We start from the raw sequence: 19,603 nt of genomic DNA on the forward strand, positions 1-19,603 counted from the left end.
TGTGACTTGATTTAAACTGATTCTAAACTCTTCCTTCTCTCTGAATGTTTTTTAAAGTGTTAGATTTGGAAATGGAGAGAAATTGTAGCAAAAAGTGGGGCTTTAAGATTTCTTTTCCCTGTCTTAGATGGAAGTATTTATGAATGAACTAAAGGATGAGGTTTCTTGTAAAGATTTTAAGACATAAGATAAAGAAGTGTGACAGCCTTATCAGTCAGAAAACAGAAAATAGTGAAAAATGTGTATATCGTGGGGAACTTTTAAGAGTCTCTAGTAGTTGCTGGAGAGAAACCATAGCCTTTTTTTTGCTCTCTGATGTTCTCCAGGCCTGGCAGAAGGTTGCCACTGTAGTGTTTGCTTTATAATAGAATGCAATACCATGTTGACCCATTTTTAAACCCATCCATGAGACTTATCAAAAGCATTTCATTTCATCCAGCTGACTGTGGGTCCCTTGAAGAACCACCAATACATTGAAATTAGATTATACAAAACAAGTTAACTGTTAGGTGTTTGACTCACATTTACATGTGAACTGAAGAGGCATATGATTCAAAGGAAAAGCTTCATAATGGGAATTGACATCTGAATTCTGATCCTGACCAGGGTAGTCCTATCATTTAACTACAGCATTGTCCAGTGGTTATGCAATTCCATAGATAGTGGAGCCAGACAGCCTCGAGTCATAGAGTCATATCCAGCCCTGCCATTGGCCAGCAGTGTCACCTTGGACTTCACTCTTTGTGCTTCACTTTCCTCACCTATAAAAGAGTAGTTGTTTGATAGAATTGTCATACTCAGTAAGTTAATCTTTGTTAGTGTAATTAACTTTATTTTGAAGCCTTTATGTATTTTGTGACATGAAAGTATTAACTTGAACATATACTATAATTTTAATGTGAATTATTAATAGCTTGAGAATTAACTCAAACACCCTGTTTTGAAGTTAGTTCATTCTTTTCTTTTTCATGTACTATAGGACTTATTTCCTAAGATTTCATTTTACATGTCTGTTATTTACTTTTTCAGCACGGCAGTAACTTGATAGGTATGTCTGACCTCAATGTGCCTGAGCAGCTTTATCAGTACATGGTTGGAGGCCATAGGCGCTTTCAAGCAGGAATGCACAGGGAGAAACATAAGTCTCCAAGTTACCAAATCAAAGTAAGTCTAAATTAGAGCAACAATTTTTAAAAATATATTTTTATTGATTTCAGAGAGTAAGGAAAAGAGAGAGAGAGATAGAAACGTCAGTGAGAAAGAATCATTGATTGGCTGCCTCCTGCACGCCCCCCACTGGAGATAGAGCCTGCAACCTTGGCCTATGCCCTTGACCGAATAGAACCTGGGACTCTCCAGTTCTCAGGCTGCCGCTCTATCTACCCAGCCAAGTCATCTAGGGCTAGAGCAATAATTTGAAAATAATTTTTATACCAACCTTTACAAATATGTTAATTTTAAGCATAGGCTAGTATTCAGAAGACTTTTATAATAATTCATAACTCTTTTATGTGAATAATCTTTTCTCTTGATAGGAAGGAGATACCATAAATGTGGATGTAACTTGTCCAGGTGCCACTCTTGCTTTGGCTATGATCTACTTAAAAACCAATAACAGGTACTGCATCTCTGACCCCATCCTTGGCCAGAGAGTGTGACTTTCTTTTCTGACCTCAGTATTAAAACTAAAGTATCTTAATGTGTTTATTTCCCATCTGCTAGATCAACCTGATTTTAATTCTCTCAAACAGTACAGATTATATAGATTTTTATCTAGAAATAATAAAATTTGCTATTTTACGTAATAATTTTTGACAATATAATTAATTGCCAATCTTTATTCATTTCTGTTTTCTAGTTGCTGTCACTGACTATTAAAAAAAATGCCCAAATTCCTTTTCATTAATTTTGACTGTTGTGAGGACTGGTGAAGCCAGAAATACTTAGCATTATTATATTCTTTGTTCCTATTTATAAAAATGGTTTCTGCTTACTTCAAGCTTTTCTTGTGACCACACCATCTTCCCAACCCCCACAATTAGTGCTGACACTTGAAAATAGATCTTTGGCATTTATTCTTTTACATATTGTATAGGAATGTAAATTGGATAGGAGATATTAAATCATATTTATAATTCTTTTCATTTAAAAAATACACAGTGTGTGTGTGTGTGTGTGTGTGTGTGTGTGTGAATCCTCATCTGAGGATATTTTTTCCATTAGTTTTGTTTGTTTTAGGGAGGAAGGAAGAGAGAGATTCCATAAAAACTCCAAATCAATGTGAGAGACATATCTTTTAGTTACTTTCTGCACCCACCCGACCAGAGTTGGGAATCAAACCTGCAACCCAATACATGATGTTAACTGGGAATTGAACCCTTGATCCTATGGTTTTTGGGCAGATGCTCTGACCATAGTACCACACTGGCCAGGGCAAGAATTTTTTTTAAAAAAATATGTTTTTATTGATTTCAGAGAGGAAGGCAGAAGGAGAGAAACATCAATGATGAGAGAGAATCATTGACCAGTTGCCTCCTACATGCCCCATACTGTGGATCGAGCCTGTAACCCCAGAGCAAGTGCCCTTGACCAGAATCTAACCTGGGACCCTTCAGTCTGCAAGCCGATACTCTGTCCACTGAGCAAACCGGCTAGGGCAAGACATTTATTAATGTTCTGAATTCTTCCTCTTAGAAAAGTAAATGTATGCAAAATTAACAAAATGGGTAAGAATAGACATTTGTTCATCTACTACCTGGATGAATGTGTATCTCAGTGCTTTCTTGGTACTGGAATAAGACAGAACTAAACATATCTGTCCTCATGGATCTGTGTTAGTGTAAGCCACACACATAATAAATATTATTCTAGAGGTTGTAAAGTACTATGTATGCAAAGAAACTAGGACTGTGGATGGAGTGGGAAGAAATGTTGTGAAATCTGTCTTAGTCTTCTTGATTATTTTGCCTCTTCCTGAGCAATGCACTTGTTAATATCTTCCGCTAACAGGTCCATTGCCGATTGGCTTCAAGCTCCTGACACTATGTATTTGCTGGACTTTGTGAAACCAGAGTTTCTCTTGCTTCGGGTATGGTACTTGGCACTTTCTCATTTCTGTTAACATGAGGAGTCTGTATGTTGTCCTCACGTTTATCTTGCAAATGTACATAATTCAATATGCACATGTATTAACAATGTTCTTTTGAAGTTTCCCACATTTTGCTGTAGGAATGCTGAAAAGGTAGCCACATTGACATGTAATATTTGGAATTGACATTTCAGCCTCTCACATTATTATTACTAACTTTTAATCACCAGAGGATATTTTTTCCATTGATTTTTTTTTTTTTTAGAGACAGTGGGAAGGAAGAAAAAAGGAGAAAAGGAGGGAGGGAGGGAGGGAGGGAGGGAGGGAGAGAGAGAGAGAGAGAGAGAGAGAGAGAGAGAGAGAGAGGGAGAGAGAGAGGGAAAGAGAGAGAGAGAGAGAGAGAGAGAGAGAGAGAGAGAGAGGGAGAGAGAGAGGGAAAGAGAGAGAGAGAGAGAGAGAGAGAGAGAGAGAGAGAGAGAGAGAGAGAGAGAGAGAGAAGGAAGAGGGAAAGAAAAAAAGAAAGGGAGAGAGATGGAGAAAGGGCGGGAGACACATCTATTGGTTGCCTCCAGCTGCTGCTGCTGGTAGATGAGGATTAAACCTACAACCAAGTTATTTGCCCTTGACGGGAAATCAAACCCATGACCCTTCGGTTCAAGGGCCGAGACTGTAACTACTGAACCAAACTGGCCAGGACTCACATTATTATTCAAAACTTCCTGTCAAACAGCAAGTGACTAGAGCTTTACTACTGCTTTCATTAGCAAGGATGCAGTATTGCTATTAAGGGTATAAATAATAATAACTCTTTGACATAACTATCTGAATTATTCCTTCTATAATGTTTAAACTTGACTGTTTTTAGCCTGTGAAAGCCTTGAATGTATGTCCACAGGGCTAATGTTTTTTTCTTTTAAAACGTCCTTTTAGCTTCTCCAGATTTTTATGACATTCAACTCAATTTTAGATTTTTGGGTTAAAATCTAAATCATCAGTTTATTTTCATGATCGCTTTAGGTTGATACTATATATTAATTTTGTTTTTTGAAATTACCGTCATTTAGGAACTGATTCTAAATTATTCTATTTAACATTGTCATTGTTATAAAATCTGTGAACTTGGCTTGCTCTAATTAATTTTATCTTTATTACATTTTAAAGACACTTGCTCGATGCCTGATTTTGTGGGATGATATTTTACCAAATTCCAAGTGGGTCGATAGCAATGTTCCTCAAGTAAGTACATATGATAAATATTCTAATATCTGTAATAGCATAAAATTATCATTTCTTATGGACTTTTCAAAACCCTATAAAATACTTCTTCTTAGGAAGGCAATATTTTTTTTAAAATATATTTTATTGATTTTACAGAGAGGAAGGGAGAGAGAGAGTTAGAAACATCAATGAGAGGGAGTCATTGATCAGCTGCCTCCTGCACACCCCCTACTGGGGATATGCCCGCAACCAAGGTACATGCCCTTGACCGGAATCGAACCCGGGACCCTTCAGTCCCCAGGCCGATGCTCTATCCATTGAGCCAAACCTGTTTCGGCAGGAAGGCAATATTGATGATTATGGTATTTATTGAAAATATAGCAACTTTCATTTTAAGATTGTATGATTGTTATAGATTAACCTTCCAAGATCTCAAGAAATTGTAGTTTTTAAAAATTAAATATACCAAAGTATCTTAAAGTATTTTTATCTGAATTGGTACACATTCATTTAAGATGCTACTATATACTTTGTGATCCACCCTGATTGGGGCTGGGCCGGCCGGACTCCACCTGTGCATGAATTCATGCACTGGGCCTCTTGTTAAATAAATAGTTAATATAATAAGTATTATGTTAGGTCTGTCTTATTTTAATTTTATTTTCAAAAGGACTCCATTCTGTGTGTCTAATGCAGTGTTGTACTGAACATTGTTTAGGTATTGCCCCTGTATGTGGGTGGGAGCAATGAACTCTTTGCCAAATGTCTATGCATCCTTATACTGTGAACTCTTCAAAGTCAGCTAGTGTTCTTTTCCATCGTTTTGTTTTTAGCAACTAGTACACATTGGCTGGAGTTCAGTACATTACTGTTACATTGAAAGAGGATAGACTGGTTCAAAATCACCTGGCTAGTAAGAGGTGGGGTCATACTGAAACTAGTTGTAGGACTTCAGATCTTTAAGACATTTGCCTTGGACAGAAGAGTTTGGTGATCTTTTCTCATTCATTTCCTGTGTGCCTCAACTTGCCTTTGAAGGATTACATTTCTTCCTTTGATTACTTTTTTATATGGATTTTAAAAAAACACCTTTAAGAGACCATAGAAAAGGTGACAAGGACCAAATTGAAGAAGATTCTCCTATACAGTTACTTATAACCCAGGTTTTGTGATGCTTTAAAATGGTTTGTGGTCAATGTGGTGTTATGATAGAGATGGTACAGATCAGTAATAATAATAATAATAATAGTAATAGCTAATACTTATAAAGGATTTACTAAGTGCCAGGCATTAATTGTAGAGATTTTTGAGTGGATTAAGCCTTCTAATTCTCACAGAAACCTAGAAGGTAGGAACCCCTATTATGCTCATTTACATAGCTAATGTGGTTCTGTGGGATTCAAACCTAGGACTTCAAGCTACTTTGAAGACAAAAAACGAGCTTACAAATTCCTGCTGTCAAAATAGAAGCATTTCATTCCTGCATAATGATGTAGTTAAGCACTTTAATTTATATGAATGTTATATCAGGTTATCCATATAGTATCACTGTGGAGTTCTATCAGTTTTTCAGAATGTCACTCAATTTCTGAATAAATAGTAGTCAACATAAAAAGTAAAGATGAGAGGAAGAACGATGGAAGTAGTTATTAGCTTATATTACAGCGAACATAATTGCTTACTTTGTTGAGATTATCAAAGAGAAAGGGTATTTGGAGTTTTTTAATTTTGTGATATTTTAGTTCATAAGAAGTTTGTGTCATTAGTGACTTCGGAGTATTTATTGTCTTACTGGAGGCCCGATGCACAAAATTAGTGGGGGGAGGGGGGGTTGATGGTGCTTCAGCTCGACAGGTATCCTCTACAATCCTGGAGTCCTCAGGGGATGTCTTACTGATGGCTTAGGCCCACTCCTCGTGGGGAGTGGGCCTAAGCCACAGTTTGGCCTCCCTCTGCAGGAGGCCACCAGGCTGATCAGGGAAAGGCGCTGCCCCCATCACCCCACTGTTGCTGCCACTGCTGGCCGCTGCAGAGGGAGGCCAGACTGTCGTCACTTCACCATGAAAAAATGACTGTTTTTTTTAAGCATTTTCAAGATGTCTCTTTCATAGGATATGACAGTTCTTTCTTTCTTTCTTTTTTCTTTTTTTTTTTTTTTTTATCCTCACCTTAGGATATTTTTCCATTGATTTCTAGAGAGTATGGAAGAGAGAGGGAAAGACAAAGAGAAACATCAGTGTGAGAGGGACACTTTGATTGTTTGCCTCCTGCACGAGTCCTGACTTGGGCCCATAGCCAGGAAGGAGCCTGTAACCTAGAAACATGCCCTGAGCCAAACCAGCCACAGCTGGATATGACATTTTTTAGCTCCTCCAGGAGTGGACTTTTGTTTTTTCCTCCAGGAGTGAGGTGAAAAAACCCTAGATCACCTTCTTGGATTCTCATTATGCAAGTTATCAAGAACACTGTGAGTGGCATACCAGGAGCTTAGCCAATAAGTGGTCAGAAAAGGTGTTTCCTCTGCAGCTCATGCACAGAGGCGGGACTGCTGGTGCGCCTGGCTCTCTGTGGGGCCCTGCTCTGCCCTGCTGTGTGCGCAGCCTCCTGCTGAGCTGGTCATACTGTTACTGCGTCCTGGCTAATTTGCATATTATACCTCTCTCTCTCTCTCTCTCTCTCTCTCTCTCTCTCTCTCTATATATATATATATATATATATATATATATATATATATATATATACGTGTGTGTGTGTATGTATGTATGTATGTATGTATGTATATATATTGTAGAAAGCACCCTGAAATGTTACTCTCCTGAGCAGTCTTCTAAAAAGAATAATAAGAATAAATCTTGAGTTCCTCTGTTCTGTATGCTTGCTTTCATGTGTTTAGAAAATGTATAGTTTTTTCTTTTTTATTTGTATTTTTTAAGTGAAGCAGATCAAGTCATTTCTTGGTTGTTAAAGCTAAATAGATACTCTGTTTTTAAAAAAATTCTTGTTCACTACCTATACTAAAAGGAAAGGGATATGTTTCTACATAGTAGTTTCAGATTAAAACATTGATAGTTCAGTTTAACTCAGATAATTAATCTAATGACTAACCTCACCTCACCTTAAAGCTAGAAACATCCCATGACTAAGAAATGTATGTGTCTGAATTGAGTTCTTTCCAAGTGCTTTTTCCTCTTTCCTGCTGCTTCCCAGCTCCCCTGCCCCAATTCTCCTCTACAGCCATCATCTTTTATTTCATCTGATTGGTGTGAAGTATTCTGCTATTGATTCAGAATATACTTAAGTCCTCTAGTTTGTGTTCATTCAGTCCAATTCAGTTATTGTTTTTATTGGGCCATCTTAGATTTAAAATTGGGTTGCATGCATATTGAATATAATATAGGCCTTTGAAAATGAAATGGTTTGGCAAAGCTTGTCTTATGTAACATGACCATGATAAGCAGTATGTTACTTTTCAGGTCATTGAATATTTATAACTTGAATATTAATGTTCAGGTATTCTTGGTTTGTATTTCCACAGATTATAAGAGAAAATAGTATTTCTCTCAGTGAAATTGAATTGCCTTGCTCAGAGGATTTGAATTTGGAAACTTTGTCGTAAGTTATGAAATGAGGAATAGAAATAAGCTACCCTAGCATCTGTCAGATTAATAATAGAAATGCACTCTGTAAGAGCAGTAAATGCCCTTGACTTTTGAGTATTTCTGAATTTCTTTGTTTCTAATCATTGCTGATCAGATTTTCAGAAAGATGAATTTTTTGTTTGTTTGCTTTTGTTTAGGTTTCTGAAATACAGTGCTCTTGCCCTCAAAAACCAATATTGGAGATTTAACTTGTACACACTCCTTTTTTTATTCTTTCCATTAAAATAATGGCAGTGTTTTTAAAAATTATCTTCTTTTGCTGTATGTGAAACATATGCAGGCAAGGGCCACCTGGTGTTTCTGCTGAAGAAAAGGGCTTAGGAACCTGCTGATTTAGTAGAGGCACAATTGAACATCCTCAGAAGAACAGAAACAGAAATAATTACTATTTTTACCCCAAGATAATACTAATAATGAATATTAAGGCAGAATATTGACAGTAGTAAATTTCTTGTAATCTGTCTCTAGGCAAGCACATGTCTACATAATTGCAGGAGCCTGTTTGTCCCTGGGTTTTCGATTTGCTGGCTCAGAAAACTTATCAGCATTTAACTGTTTGGTAAGAAGTATCCTAGTTTATTCTGTTCTGTTTTCTTTTTTCACAAAGCCTCAATATGCTTCCTCTTAACTTTAAATTTTTTCTTTTTTTTCAGCATAAATTTGCAAAAGATTTTATGACTTATTTGTCTGCACCTAATGCTTCTGTGGTAAGTTTTTTTCATGATGAGTCTCCTTGGGAATAAAATTAAACTCGAAGGAAATTCACCAATAATTCAGTTACTTAATATGTTGATAATTTTTGCAGTTTGCTTGAATTTAGAATGGGAGACTTGAAGTTTGGTTTATCTTTGCATTTTTGTTCTGGGATACTTAGATGAGAATATGATAATCCTAGAAGAATGCACAGGTCTCTAATTCTTGTGACAAGAGGAAAATAAGAAAAACCATATTGTCCCCCATTCTGTCTCAGTACTGAATATTGATAATTGCCTTTAAAAATTAGTATTTAGTAAACATGCATTTGTTTTTATACATTGCTGCTTTATGACAGGAACACTGCAAGATTTTTATTTCTTCTTAAAAACCGCACAGATTTATGCAACATTATTTATAATATGAGAAAATTAGAAACATCAAAAAGTCTAAAAGTGGTTAAGTTTGATTATATCTGTACATTGCTTTACAATGGAGCTATCAAAACCGTGTTCTAGAAGAGTTTGGTGTAAGTTTTCTTTTAGTAAGTTAAAAATATTGTGTATAGAATGTCTCAATTTGAAAAAAAAAAAAAAAGAATATAAATATAGGAAAAGATCTGAGAAAACAAAAGGCAAAGTGTTTACAGCAGTTCTCTTTGGGTGTTACTATTCCAAGTGATTATTATTACCTTTTTGATATTTTATTTCCTGAGTGTCTTATGTAGAACTTAAATTTCACCAGAGAAAATACTTGTTTTTACAGTTTTTTTTTAAAAAAGTTATAAACATTTGTTTTTGATAACTTGTTTTTTGATAATAAAGAAATGTAACATGATAGTTGATAATAAATAAATGTAACAATCTTCTTTTCATATTTCCAGACAGGTCCTTACAACCTGGAAACATGCCTGAGTGTGGTGCTGCTGTCTCTGGCCATGGTTATGGCTGGCTCAGGGAACCTAAAGGTTTTGCAGCTTTGTCGTTTCTTGCACATGAAAACAGGTGGTGAAATGAACTACGGTTTCCACTTAGCCCATCACATGGCCCTTGGAATTCTATTTTTAGGAGGAGGAAGGTAAATGAATATATATTTCTTCAATGAAGATCTTATCAACAAGATCTATAAGAGTGACTTATTATTTGAAGGTGAAAATTTTTTATTCTGATTAGCTGTTCTGGAGGCATTGGTACAATTTAAAAGGGCTTTTTAATGGTTTGACCATTAACTTTTGCCTACTTAGCAGAGTTACCATCCAGTCTCTAACAAAGTTAGCATCACTGCATTTCTCAGAAGAGTATGAACTTAGCACTTCATTGCTAATCCTCTTATTCCCCACTGTTTAAGGATTTTACCCTTTTACTAAAGTGCTTTCTTGGAAAGGTCGTAAACACGATAGCCAATAGATTCTATGGGATTTTCTTAGTTTTTCACTTCTCACTCTTTTTTCATTATCTGTCATTCCTGACCACCTTATCCTTTTATAAGACTTTCCTGGCTTTTAATGATCTCTATTGAATAAAAATAAGCATTCAAAAAATTATACAAATCATAGGAGCACAGCTTAATGAACTACTTGCATTAGTACCATATAGATCTACAATAGATATAGCTCAAATAACCTGTTTTCATTTCAGCCATGCCCCTCCTAATGACTGGTACTTTACTTCTGCCCAGAGATAACTACTAATTAGTTTTAGATTGGTTTTACCAGTTTTTAAAATTCAAATAGAATCATACACTCTGTATCTTGCTGTAACTTTTGCTTAATATTATGTTTGCAAGATATATCCATGCTGCATGTTGCATATTGGTCATGTTTCAATGCTGTTGAATTACTATAAAATATAATAAGAATCAATAGTCACAGTTACTGATTTACTCTGCTGTTGGTGGGCATAATTGTGTTATTTCTAATGTGGGGCTACTATGAATAATACTGTTATGACTATTCTTATACATGTCTTTGATATGTTGTATATAAATCTACAAGTGGAATTGGGTCATAGGGTGTATAGGTATGATTAATTTCTGTAGACAGTGCCTTCTGTGCTTCCAAATGTTATACCATATCATGTGTTCATCAGTACCTCTGATGTTCTAATTGCTCCCCATTCTTGTCAACACTTGTTAGTCACCCTAATTTTAACCTTCTGGTAATAGTATATCATTGTGGTTTTAATTTCCTTTTCCCTGAAATGATAAATGACCAACTAGAAATCTCCTTGTGTAATGTTCAAATTTCTTGCTACTTATTTTCATACTGGTTTATTTGTTTTTCATATTTTATTTGTGGTAAAATATCATAAAATTTGCCACCTTAAATACTTTTAAATATACAGTTAAGTTGCATTAAGCATACTCACATTTACGTCTTGCAAAACTGAAACTTATAAACACTTTATACAACAACTCCTCTATTTCCTCTTACCCTCGTCCCATTCAACCTCTATTCTTTCTGTTTCTTTTAATTTGTCTACTCCATATTGATTTATCATTGTGATCCTGAGGCTTTTGCCAGTTTTGTATGTTGTAGTTATCTCCTCCTACTCTTTGGCTTGCTTTTTAACTCTTTTAATGATATATTTTGATGAACAGAATTATTTTATGATTTGTACTTTTTTGTCCTATTTGTCTTTCAGAAGTTTTTTTTACTTTTTCTATTCATTAGGATTTAAAATCTACCTGGAACTGATTTTTCTTCATCCCCCCACCCCCCAACTGATAGTCTAGTAGTTATTGAGAAGTTTATCTTTTTTCACTCTTCTGCAGAATCACCTTTGTTATAAGTGTTCATATACTTGTGTTTATTTGTGCCCTGTTATATACGATTGGTCTATGTATCTAACTTTCACCAGTACCTCACTGTCTTAATTATTTAGTTTTCTAATAGTTCTTAATGTATGGTAGAGGAAACCCTCCGAACTGGGATTGCTTTCTCAATAGTTTATTTTTCTGTCCTTGGCGCTTTTCACTTTCGTGCATCAATATTGGAATTTGTTTGTGTTTTTCACACTAAATAAGCTGATAAAATATGGACCAGAATTGCACTGAGTCTCCATGGGTTTGGAAGGAATGGAATTCTGTTACAGCGTTGAGTCTTCCAATCTGTGAATGTCATGCATCCTTGCACTTAGCTCTAGTGTGTGTGCCCTTGGTTCACTGACATGCTTTCTAAAGTCACGCAGGTTTATTTTTCCTCTTCTTTAAGACTGAATTAAAATTGGAACTCACCTTTCCAGAGCATAGGAAGCAGAGATTGTCAGAAAGGTAGCCTGCCCTTTTAACAGGCTTTGTACACTTGTTCTTTCTTTAATTGTATAGAATTAAGAATGGCTGTAGAAATATTAGTATAAAAATTCTTATTTTGTCATTTTTGAAATACTATTTTCCTTTCAAAATAAGACCCTACATTAAGTTTATTCTCTTATTCTATGCCGTCTTTCACCATTCCATACTGTACAACCCTACGTGGTTAAGTAGGTTTTCATGTTACGTAGGTTTTCTCCCACTCTGCCTCTGCTCTTCTAGTGATTCCTGGTCGTTTCATGGTTATGTGTACTCTGTGACAACATTAACAACATAATACAGCTATACCCTTACATTCAATGTCAAAATTCCTGACATTAATAGCCAACATTTGGATTTTAGTTTTATTGTAAAATGGTAAAGAGAAAATGGCATATTTTATGCACTTGTCAAATATTTTCTTAAATTTTGAAATTTTTTCTTTCTAAATTCATTAAATATGTGTGTATGATAAATGCTAAGTTCTCACTTGATACCCTGATTTAAAAATAGGCAGGGAAAGTGGTTAGAGAATGTGTGTGTGTGTGTGGTGTGTGTGTGTGTTGAGTAGCTTCAACAGTGGTTTTATGTGATGTCTTGTACCATCTTTATTTCAAAATATTTGTAAGAAAAACTTCAGAACTTTAAACTAACCTGCCTATTTGCCATGCTGAATTTGAACATTAAAATGATTTGGAAGATTTTACTTTACTAAGAGTATGTGGCTTTTATAAGATAAGTTTGTTATCATTGATAACAAAAGACCATTTATATTTTGAGAAATAGTTGTTTATACAATCATTGCAACTTTTTTTTTTTTTAATATATTTTATTTATTTTATACAGAGAGGAAGGGGGAGAGATAGAGAGTTAGAAACATCGATGAGAGAGAGTCATCGATCAGCTGTCTCTTGCACACCCCCTACCGGGGATATGCCCGCAACCAAGGTACATGCCCTTGACCGGAATCGAACCCGGGACCCTTCAGTTCCCAAGCCGACACTCTATCCATTGAGCTAAACTGGTCCCGGCTCATTGCAACTTTTTAATACTAACTTTTTCCTTTTTCATTTAGTTAAATATTCTAAGGAAATGCTTGTGCTTTACAGAAAGAAATTTTAGATACCCAGTAAAAATCTTGAAAATTTAAAAGTAATATTCATAATTTAAAAAAACAGGTATTTATAAAACTGGAGAAGAAAAGGGTGTACTTTATGTATGACTTTTTAAATGTCCATAATCTCTAGGGTTGCGTTCATGGTCCATAGTACAATGCTATTTTAGGTTAAAGCTTTACTTATTAGTTCAAATTTTGTAATTTAACATTTGTGGGCTATTGCTTCTGCTTTAAATAATGCATGATTTTGAGGTGTGAGAAGTGAAATGTTCACAGTATTGACATATATTTTCAAGGCCTTGCCATCGGTATACCTTGCCACAATAAATATCCCAATTGCCTTGGTTTCAGGAATGCCATGAAAGTTTGACAGTATCATTAATTCTGTCTGTACTGCCTGACTTTATCTTCCAGGTACTCGCTGAGCACCTCAAACTCCTCCATCGCTGCTCTCCTTTGTGCCCTTTACCCACACTTCCCAGCTCACAGCACTGACAATCGGTGAGTCCAGTAATTCTGACCCACATGATCTCTCTGCAACTCTCTAAGGGGATAATTTGGTCATGTTTTGGTTCCAAGGACTCGTTTCCAAATTAACTTTATTGTGTTCTTGAACTTAGTTATCTTTCTGGCTATTTTTAAAAGTTTCTCTTATGAAGTATTAGATCAGAGGAGAACTTTGGGCATCTGATTATTGGTTGGTCTTTCATGGTTCTCCAGTCACTAAAATTGCTCTAGACCCAAAAGTAGACTGACAAAGTTATCTTTAGGGAAAATTTGATCAAAAGATATAGCCAAGAGGAGCTGAAGATGATACATTTTGTGCTATAATTAATTCCAAAGAGAAATTTGTCTGACTTAGTGGCAGTGTCTACATAAATACTTTTTTCTCTTTTACATGAATACCAAGAAGTTTTGTATAAATGACATGAGAAAGACAAGAAAAGCAAAATGCAGCAAAAAATCAGTCAATTTAAAAGTGGCAGTAATCAGTAAATCTTAAACACATAGGAGTACTCTGACAATACAAATGCTTTGCCTTCAGAGCATAAGAAACCACTTTCTCTAGCTGTCAGGTACGGCATGGAGTAAGGGAGGGAAGTAGCTGCTTGCATCCCAGTGACATCTGAGATGACCAGTGTGCTCAACTGAAGGCACCCCAGCCACCCAGGGATAAAGCCTCATTATGCACTAAAGCCATTATTTTAAACTGCTTTGTAGCACATAACAAAAGTTCTTTTACAAAGTGGCCTGACATGAAGCCCACACTTTAATGATAGGCCGTGCATAAGAACATCATTGTTCAACTAGTGGCCTGGTGCATGAAATTCCTGCATGGAGGAGGAGGGTTCCCTCATCCCAGCCTTCACCCTCTCCAATTGGACATCTCTCTCACAATCTGCGACCACTGGCTCCAGGCCGCTCACCTGCCTGCCTGCCTGATCACCCCTAACTGCTCTCCCCTACCAGCCTAATCTCGCCTCCATGGCCCTCCCCTGCTGGCCTGATCTCGCCCCCAACAGCCCTCCCCTGCCAGTCTGGTTGCCCCCAACTGATTGCCCCTAATTGCCTCTGCCTCAGTTCCCACCACCATGGCTTTCTCTATAAGGAAGTTGGACGTCCGGAAGATGGTGGTTGACCTGGTTTAATTAGCATATTACCCTTTTATTAGTATAGATAGATTATATAGGATAGGATTGCTTAAATAGAAGCAGGGGGGAAGCTTTTTTTAGCAGGAGGAGATGCTCTTGGCAGACAAAAATACATAATCCCTATATCTGGACTGATAGTGATCCATATGCACTATACTGCCAAACTGGTCATTTAAAAATTAAACTGCTTTCTTACACCTTATACCAATCACCAATTGCCCTAAAAACCCTTCCTCAGCCCCCACCTTGGGTTCTACCTTTGCAGTTCACCCAGATTAGGTTCTGGTTGGTCGGTTTCTATGCCAGTCAGCTTCAAAAGCTCTGCCTCCTAGGCAGCCATTGGCTCCTCACAGTTCACCCAGATTTGGTTCTGATTGGTTGGTTTCTTTGCCAATCGGTGTCTCTGGGCTTATCTCCAGGCCTCATCCGAAAGGTGGTGCTGATAAACAGCCCCTGTGGAGGCCCAGAGAGAAAGAGAGACAAAAGGGCTGATCAACAGCTGCCACAGAGGATTCAGATCAGATCCTGCTTTTCTCTCCAGGCCTCTCTCCTGGCCTGATCTGCAGCCCCCTTGGCAGTCAGTACTGGGTTGCATTGACTACAGTATTCGGTCGAGCCTTTGGTCGTTTTGGATGTTAATGGACCTAGGTTTTTATATATTAGGGTTACTATAATTTAGGAAAACTTTTAAGTTGTTATGGTCAGCTAATGGTGAGAGTATAGTGGAAAAACACATATATTACTGATTATAGTATAAGTTGGTTTAGCTATTTAAAAAAAGCAGTTTGGTGTTAAGCACTACTAAGGATCTTTATGTAACTAAAAGTTTTTTTCTGGCCATGATGATGTTATTTCAGATAGATGTGTAGGGGTGGGTAGATCTTGGTGGGGAGGGGGAAGGTTATTGTTTTAACTAAAATTTAAAATATAATGAGGTTTCATGTTATCCTTTTTTTTCCTGGAATCTTATAATATAAAAACGTTTTTGTGTGTTTAAATTCTAAGATATAAATTTTATAGTTTCAATTTTTTTTTTAAACTCAGAAAAATAATTGCACCCATTATTTTTGGTGTAACATCCTTGTAGGAGAGCTTTCCTATCTGGGGAAAGCTGGCACACTTTCTTCCCCCTTCTTCCCTACGAGTGCTTAAGGAAAAAATAAGAACTGAAAGTAAATACCTTGGGAGGTGAAAAGGGATGCCTGTGTTGAGCAGCAAAGTATATTTGAGGGCTGATTTTATAAATGATCAATTTATTACTACATATTTTCATGTTAGATAAATTTTACAACCCTATAAAACCTTATAACTGGAAACTCAAGTAAAGAGTTTGTTGGTAAAGGATCAAATATCTATAATTTCTAAAAGAATTTTTCCATGACTTTTTAATTGGATTGTCTTATTTTCCTTTAGAATAACTGTCATTGGAAGAGAGCATGCTAGCGTCTTTCGGGTTCAGCTTTTTGGCCACAGCAGAGTGTAGAGCTTGAGCTGTTGTCACCTATCGGTTACCTCCTGTCTGTTTTCTGTGAACAGGTATCACCTCCAGGCTCTGCGGCACCTGTATGTGCTGGCTGCAGAACCCCGGCTGCTGGTGCCTGTGGATGTGGACACAAACACCCCCTGCTATGCCCTCTTAGAAGTTACCTATAAGGTAATGCTTTCATCTGTCATTTATTTGTAACTTTACAACCACTCTTTCATCTTTCCAGGTCAAAATATTTCCGAAGTGTCCTTTAAAAGATGACAGTAATGAGTTGAACTCTCATAAAAACTGAAGCCTCTACCATTCTCACACATCCTGCCAGCCAGCCAGGTTCATTTTCAATCTGAGTCTAAGATCTTAGAAATCAGCAGCTGCTCTTTCATCCTCAGAGCTTGTTTGAAAGAGTCCCTGTTAACTATATGTGGCTGACGGTAGTTTTCTGAAAAATGAACCGAGTTGGAACTGTTCTAAGATTTGTTAGCAAAGTGTGTTAAAGCCCATAGTCTTGTATTTGGGCTGAGATGTGCCAACTGCAGGTATATGGTCCCAGCAGAGAAGACAACATGAGGCCTTCAAGGGCAGATTGGCAGTATCGTCTGCGTTGGAGTGCAGCGCTCCATGTGATAAAAGTGATGTTGGACCCATAGTGGGTTGAAGGCTTGAGCCCTTTGAGATTTGAGTATCAGAGGATTTTATACTCTTTGAGGGAAGGAGAAGTGTAGAGTGGAGATGTTTTTTCTTTGTAGCTCCCCTTAACTCAGAGATTTTCAACCAGTGTGCCACAAGAATTTTCAAAACATGCAATACCTGACTATTTAGTCAGGTGCACTGACCTATTTTCCCTTAGATTGTCAAATTTTAGAAATGACTACAGCCATTACAATAATAGCAGTCTGGGGTGAATGAATAAAAATTATACCTATTTTTTTTGTCATATTGGCAAAAAATGTATGTTTTGATGTGCCATAGAATTTTAATAAATAGTTTATGTGTGCTATGAGAAGGAAATGGTTGAAAATCATTGCCCTAATCCCTAGTGAATGTGGCTCTTCTCTTGTATTTTTGAAGGGCACTCAGTGGTATGAGCAAACCAAAGAAGAACTGATGGCTCCCACCCTTCTTCCTGAGCTCCATCTTTTAAAGCAGGTAAGTTGGATATGATTTAGGGACATCTATCCAAGGGATAAAGCCAACCAGAACAGCATAGCATAATAGATAGCTAAACAAAATCCTTTGCTTTCTCTGTGATTTTTTTAATTTTGTTTTCTTGCCAAATGAGTAGGTTTAATTCCAGGTGGTACAGAATCAGGATAGAAGACTGAAGAACACATTTTGGCAGGATTCTGGGCTGCGTTTACTCTAACCTCACAGCTAAGGTTGAAATGGCAGAGTGAGAAGAACTAAAGAGCCACTGCATGATTATTATTTACTAGAGGTCCGATGCATGAAGATTTGTGCAAGAATGGGCCTTCCTTCCCCTGACTGCCGGCACTGCCTTTGCTCTGGCCCGGAGTCATCTTTCTGCCTTCCCACGCTGCCCAGAGTCCCGGAGCGGCTGGGGTGGTGTGGAATGCCTGCATCCCACCCCTGGCCGCTCAGTGTCTGTGTATGCAAATTAACCTGCTATCTTTGTTGGGTTAATTTGCATACTCCTGATTGGCTGGTGGGTGTTGCATCTTTCTCTTTTATTAGTGTAGATTACAAAAGTTTATTCTTAAATGTACTACAGGCTCCAGAGAGCACTCATTCTAGCTATAGGTGGCAACAGATGTTGTGACGGTGAATCCAGATGTTAAAACAAATGGAGTTAAGGATCACCATTGCCCTAGGCATAAGGAGCAGCTCTTTTTTGCTAGAGTTTGTTTTTTGTTTTGTTTTTGTTTTTGTTTTAAATACGTTCTTATTAACTTTTTAGGGGGAGAGAGAAATATCTATGTGAAAGAGAAATATTGATCAGTTGCTTCCTGAACCCTGACTAGGGTTTGAACCAGCAACTTGGATATGTGCCCTGGCCAGGAATAGAACTGGCAATCTTTTGGTGCATAGGATGGTGCTCAACCAACTGAGCCACACCCGGGTTTTCCAGATTTTTAAATTCTGCCTGTATCCAGTGGACCTTGCCCACAGCCTTTGATTTTTAGCTCCTTGAGTTTCTTCACCTTTTTTTGCATCTGCTTGAATGCTTTGCCATCCTCATCCATCTCCTTGGCCTGCTTCTTGCCGCCTTCATAGCCAGACATAGCGCCTACTACCTCTTTCCCGCTTTCTGCAGGAAATAGAAAAGCAGTCCCAGCAGGTGTCATGGGGAGTTGGAAGGTCTTTTGCTAGTAGGTTAGATGGCCTCAGAACATGACTCACCTGCACCTTTGGAAATGGAGTTTGTTAACCTTTCAACATCTCTCTCCAGTCCAGTTATTCGTATTTCTTCTGTGAAGCATGGGTTTCATTTTGACAGACTAGTACTTTTTTAGCATTATTTTGACTGTATTTATATTTGTCTTGGCAGATTAAAGTTAAAGGTCCACGATACTGGGAACTGATCATAGATTTAAGCAAGGGAACACAGCACTTAAAGTAAGTATATTCAATTTCTCAGACATATCTGTGAAGTGAATAGAAGCATATGGGAAGACCTAAATTACATATAATTATCTAGTATGGTTCTTGTCATCCTTCCATCTCACCTAGAACAATATCTTTGAAACATTTGTGTTAGAAAGTGAAAATTTTAATTTAGAAATAAAACCTTAAATGTTTATGTTTATTCATTGAGAAACTTTAAGTGACTTAAGTTGGGGCAGTAATGGAACTGTAGTTGAGCAATAATGTATGATTTAGTTTAAGAAAATAAGGCTGATGTGTATGCCCACAAAGGGAGCTTGATAACAGTTGAGTTGATGTTTGTCAGATGACAGTTTCTATTGCATCTCTTTACCTTCTCTTGTTAGATTGTTGTCATAAAATTAAGCATATGATAGGTTGGTTTTGAGTCAAAATTATATGTAATTATTTAATGAATGGAGAATACTATATAATAAATAGGTAATATTCAAATTGACCATCATTCCAACACAAAAGATGGCCGGCAGGGGAGGGCAGTTGTGAGTGATCAGGCCAACAGGGGAAGGCAGTTGGGGGCAACCAGGCCTTCAGGGGAGGGCAGTTAGGGGTGACAGGGCTGACAGGGGAGGGCCGTTGAAGTGACCAGATCTGCAGAGGAGGGCAGTTGTGGGGGAGAAGGCAGGCAGGGGAGGGCAGTTGGGGTGACCAGGCCTGCAGGGGTTGGCATTTGGGGGTGATCAGGCTGGCAGACAGAAGCAGTTAGAGGCAGTTAGGCAGGCATGCAGGCGAGTGGTTGGGAGCCAACCGTCCTGGATTGTGAGAGGGCAGTCGAACATCCCT

General features: G+C 37.4%; 1 protein-coding gene across 3 annotated transcripts in view; it reads left to right on the top strand.

Moving 5' to 3' along the window:
* Positions 1–19,603, top strand: part of ANAPC1 (anaphase promoting complex subunit 1) — a 90,880-nt gene that overhangs the window by 59,743 nt on the left and 11,534 nt on the right. For all 3 annotated transcript variants that reach the window (XM_084900874.1, XM_084900873.1, XM_084900875.1), the window contains exons 31-42: positions 1,030–1,164; positions 1,536–1,618; positions 3,010–3,088; positions 4,250–4,324; positions 7,842–7,918; positions 8,434–8,524; positions 8,619–8,672; positions 9,542–9,735; positions 13,478–13,564; positions 16,252–16,369; positions 17,270–17,347; positions 18,708–18,775. In XM_084900874.1, coding sequence (XP_084757000.1) covers positions 1,030–1,164; positions 1,536–1,618; positions 3,010–3,088; positions 4,250–4,324; positions 7,842–7,918; positions 8,434–8,524; positions 8,619–8,672; positions 9,542–9,735; positions 13,478–13,564; positions 16,252–16,369; positions 17,270–17,347; positions 18,708–18,775 — 1,139 coding nt within the window. The remainder of the gene's footprint in view (positions 1–1,029; positions 1,165–1,535; positions 1,619–3,009; positions 3,089–4,249; positions 4,325–7,841; positions 7,919–8,433; positions 8,525–8,618; positions 8,673–9,541; positions 9,736–13,477; positions 13,565–16,251; positions 16,370–17,269; positions 17,348–18,707; positions 18,776–19,603) is intronic.

Source organism: Pipistrellus hanaki, assembly GCF_964339955.1.
Source record: "Pipistrellus hanaki genome assembly, chromosome: 12".
Lineage (NCBI taxonomy): Eukaryota > Metazoa > Chordata > Mammalia > Chiroptera > Vespertilionidae > Pipistrellus > Pipistrellus hanaki.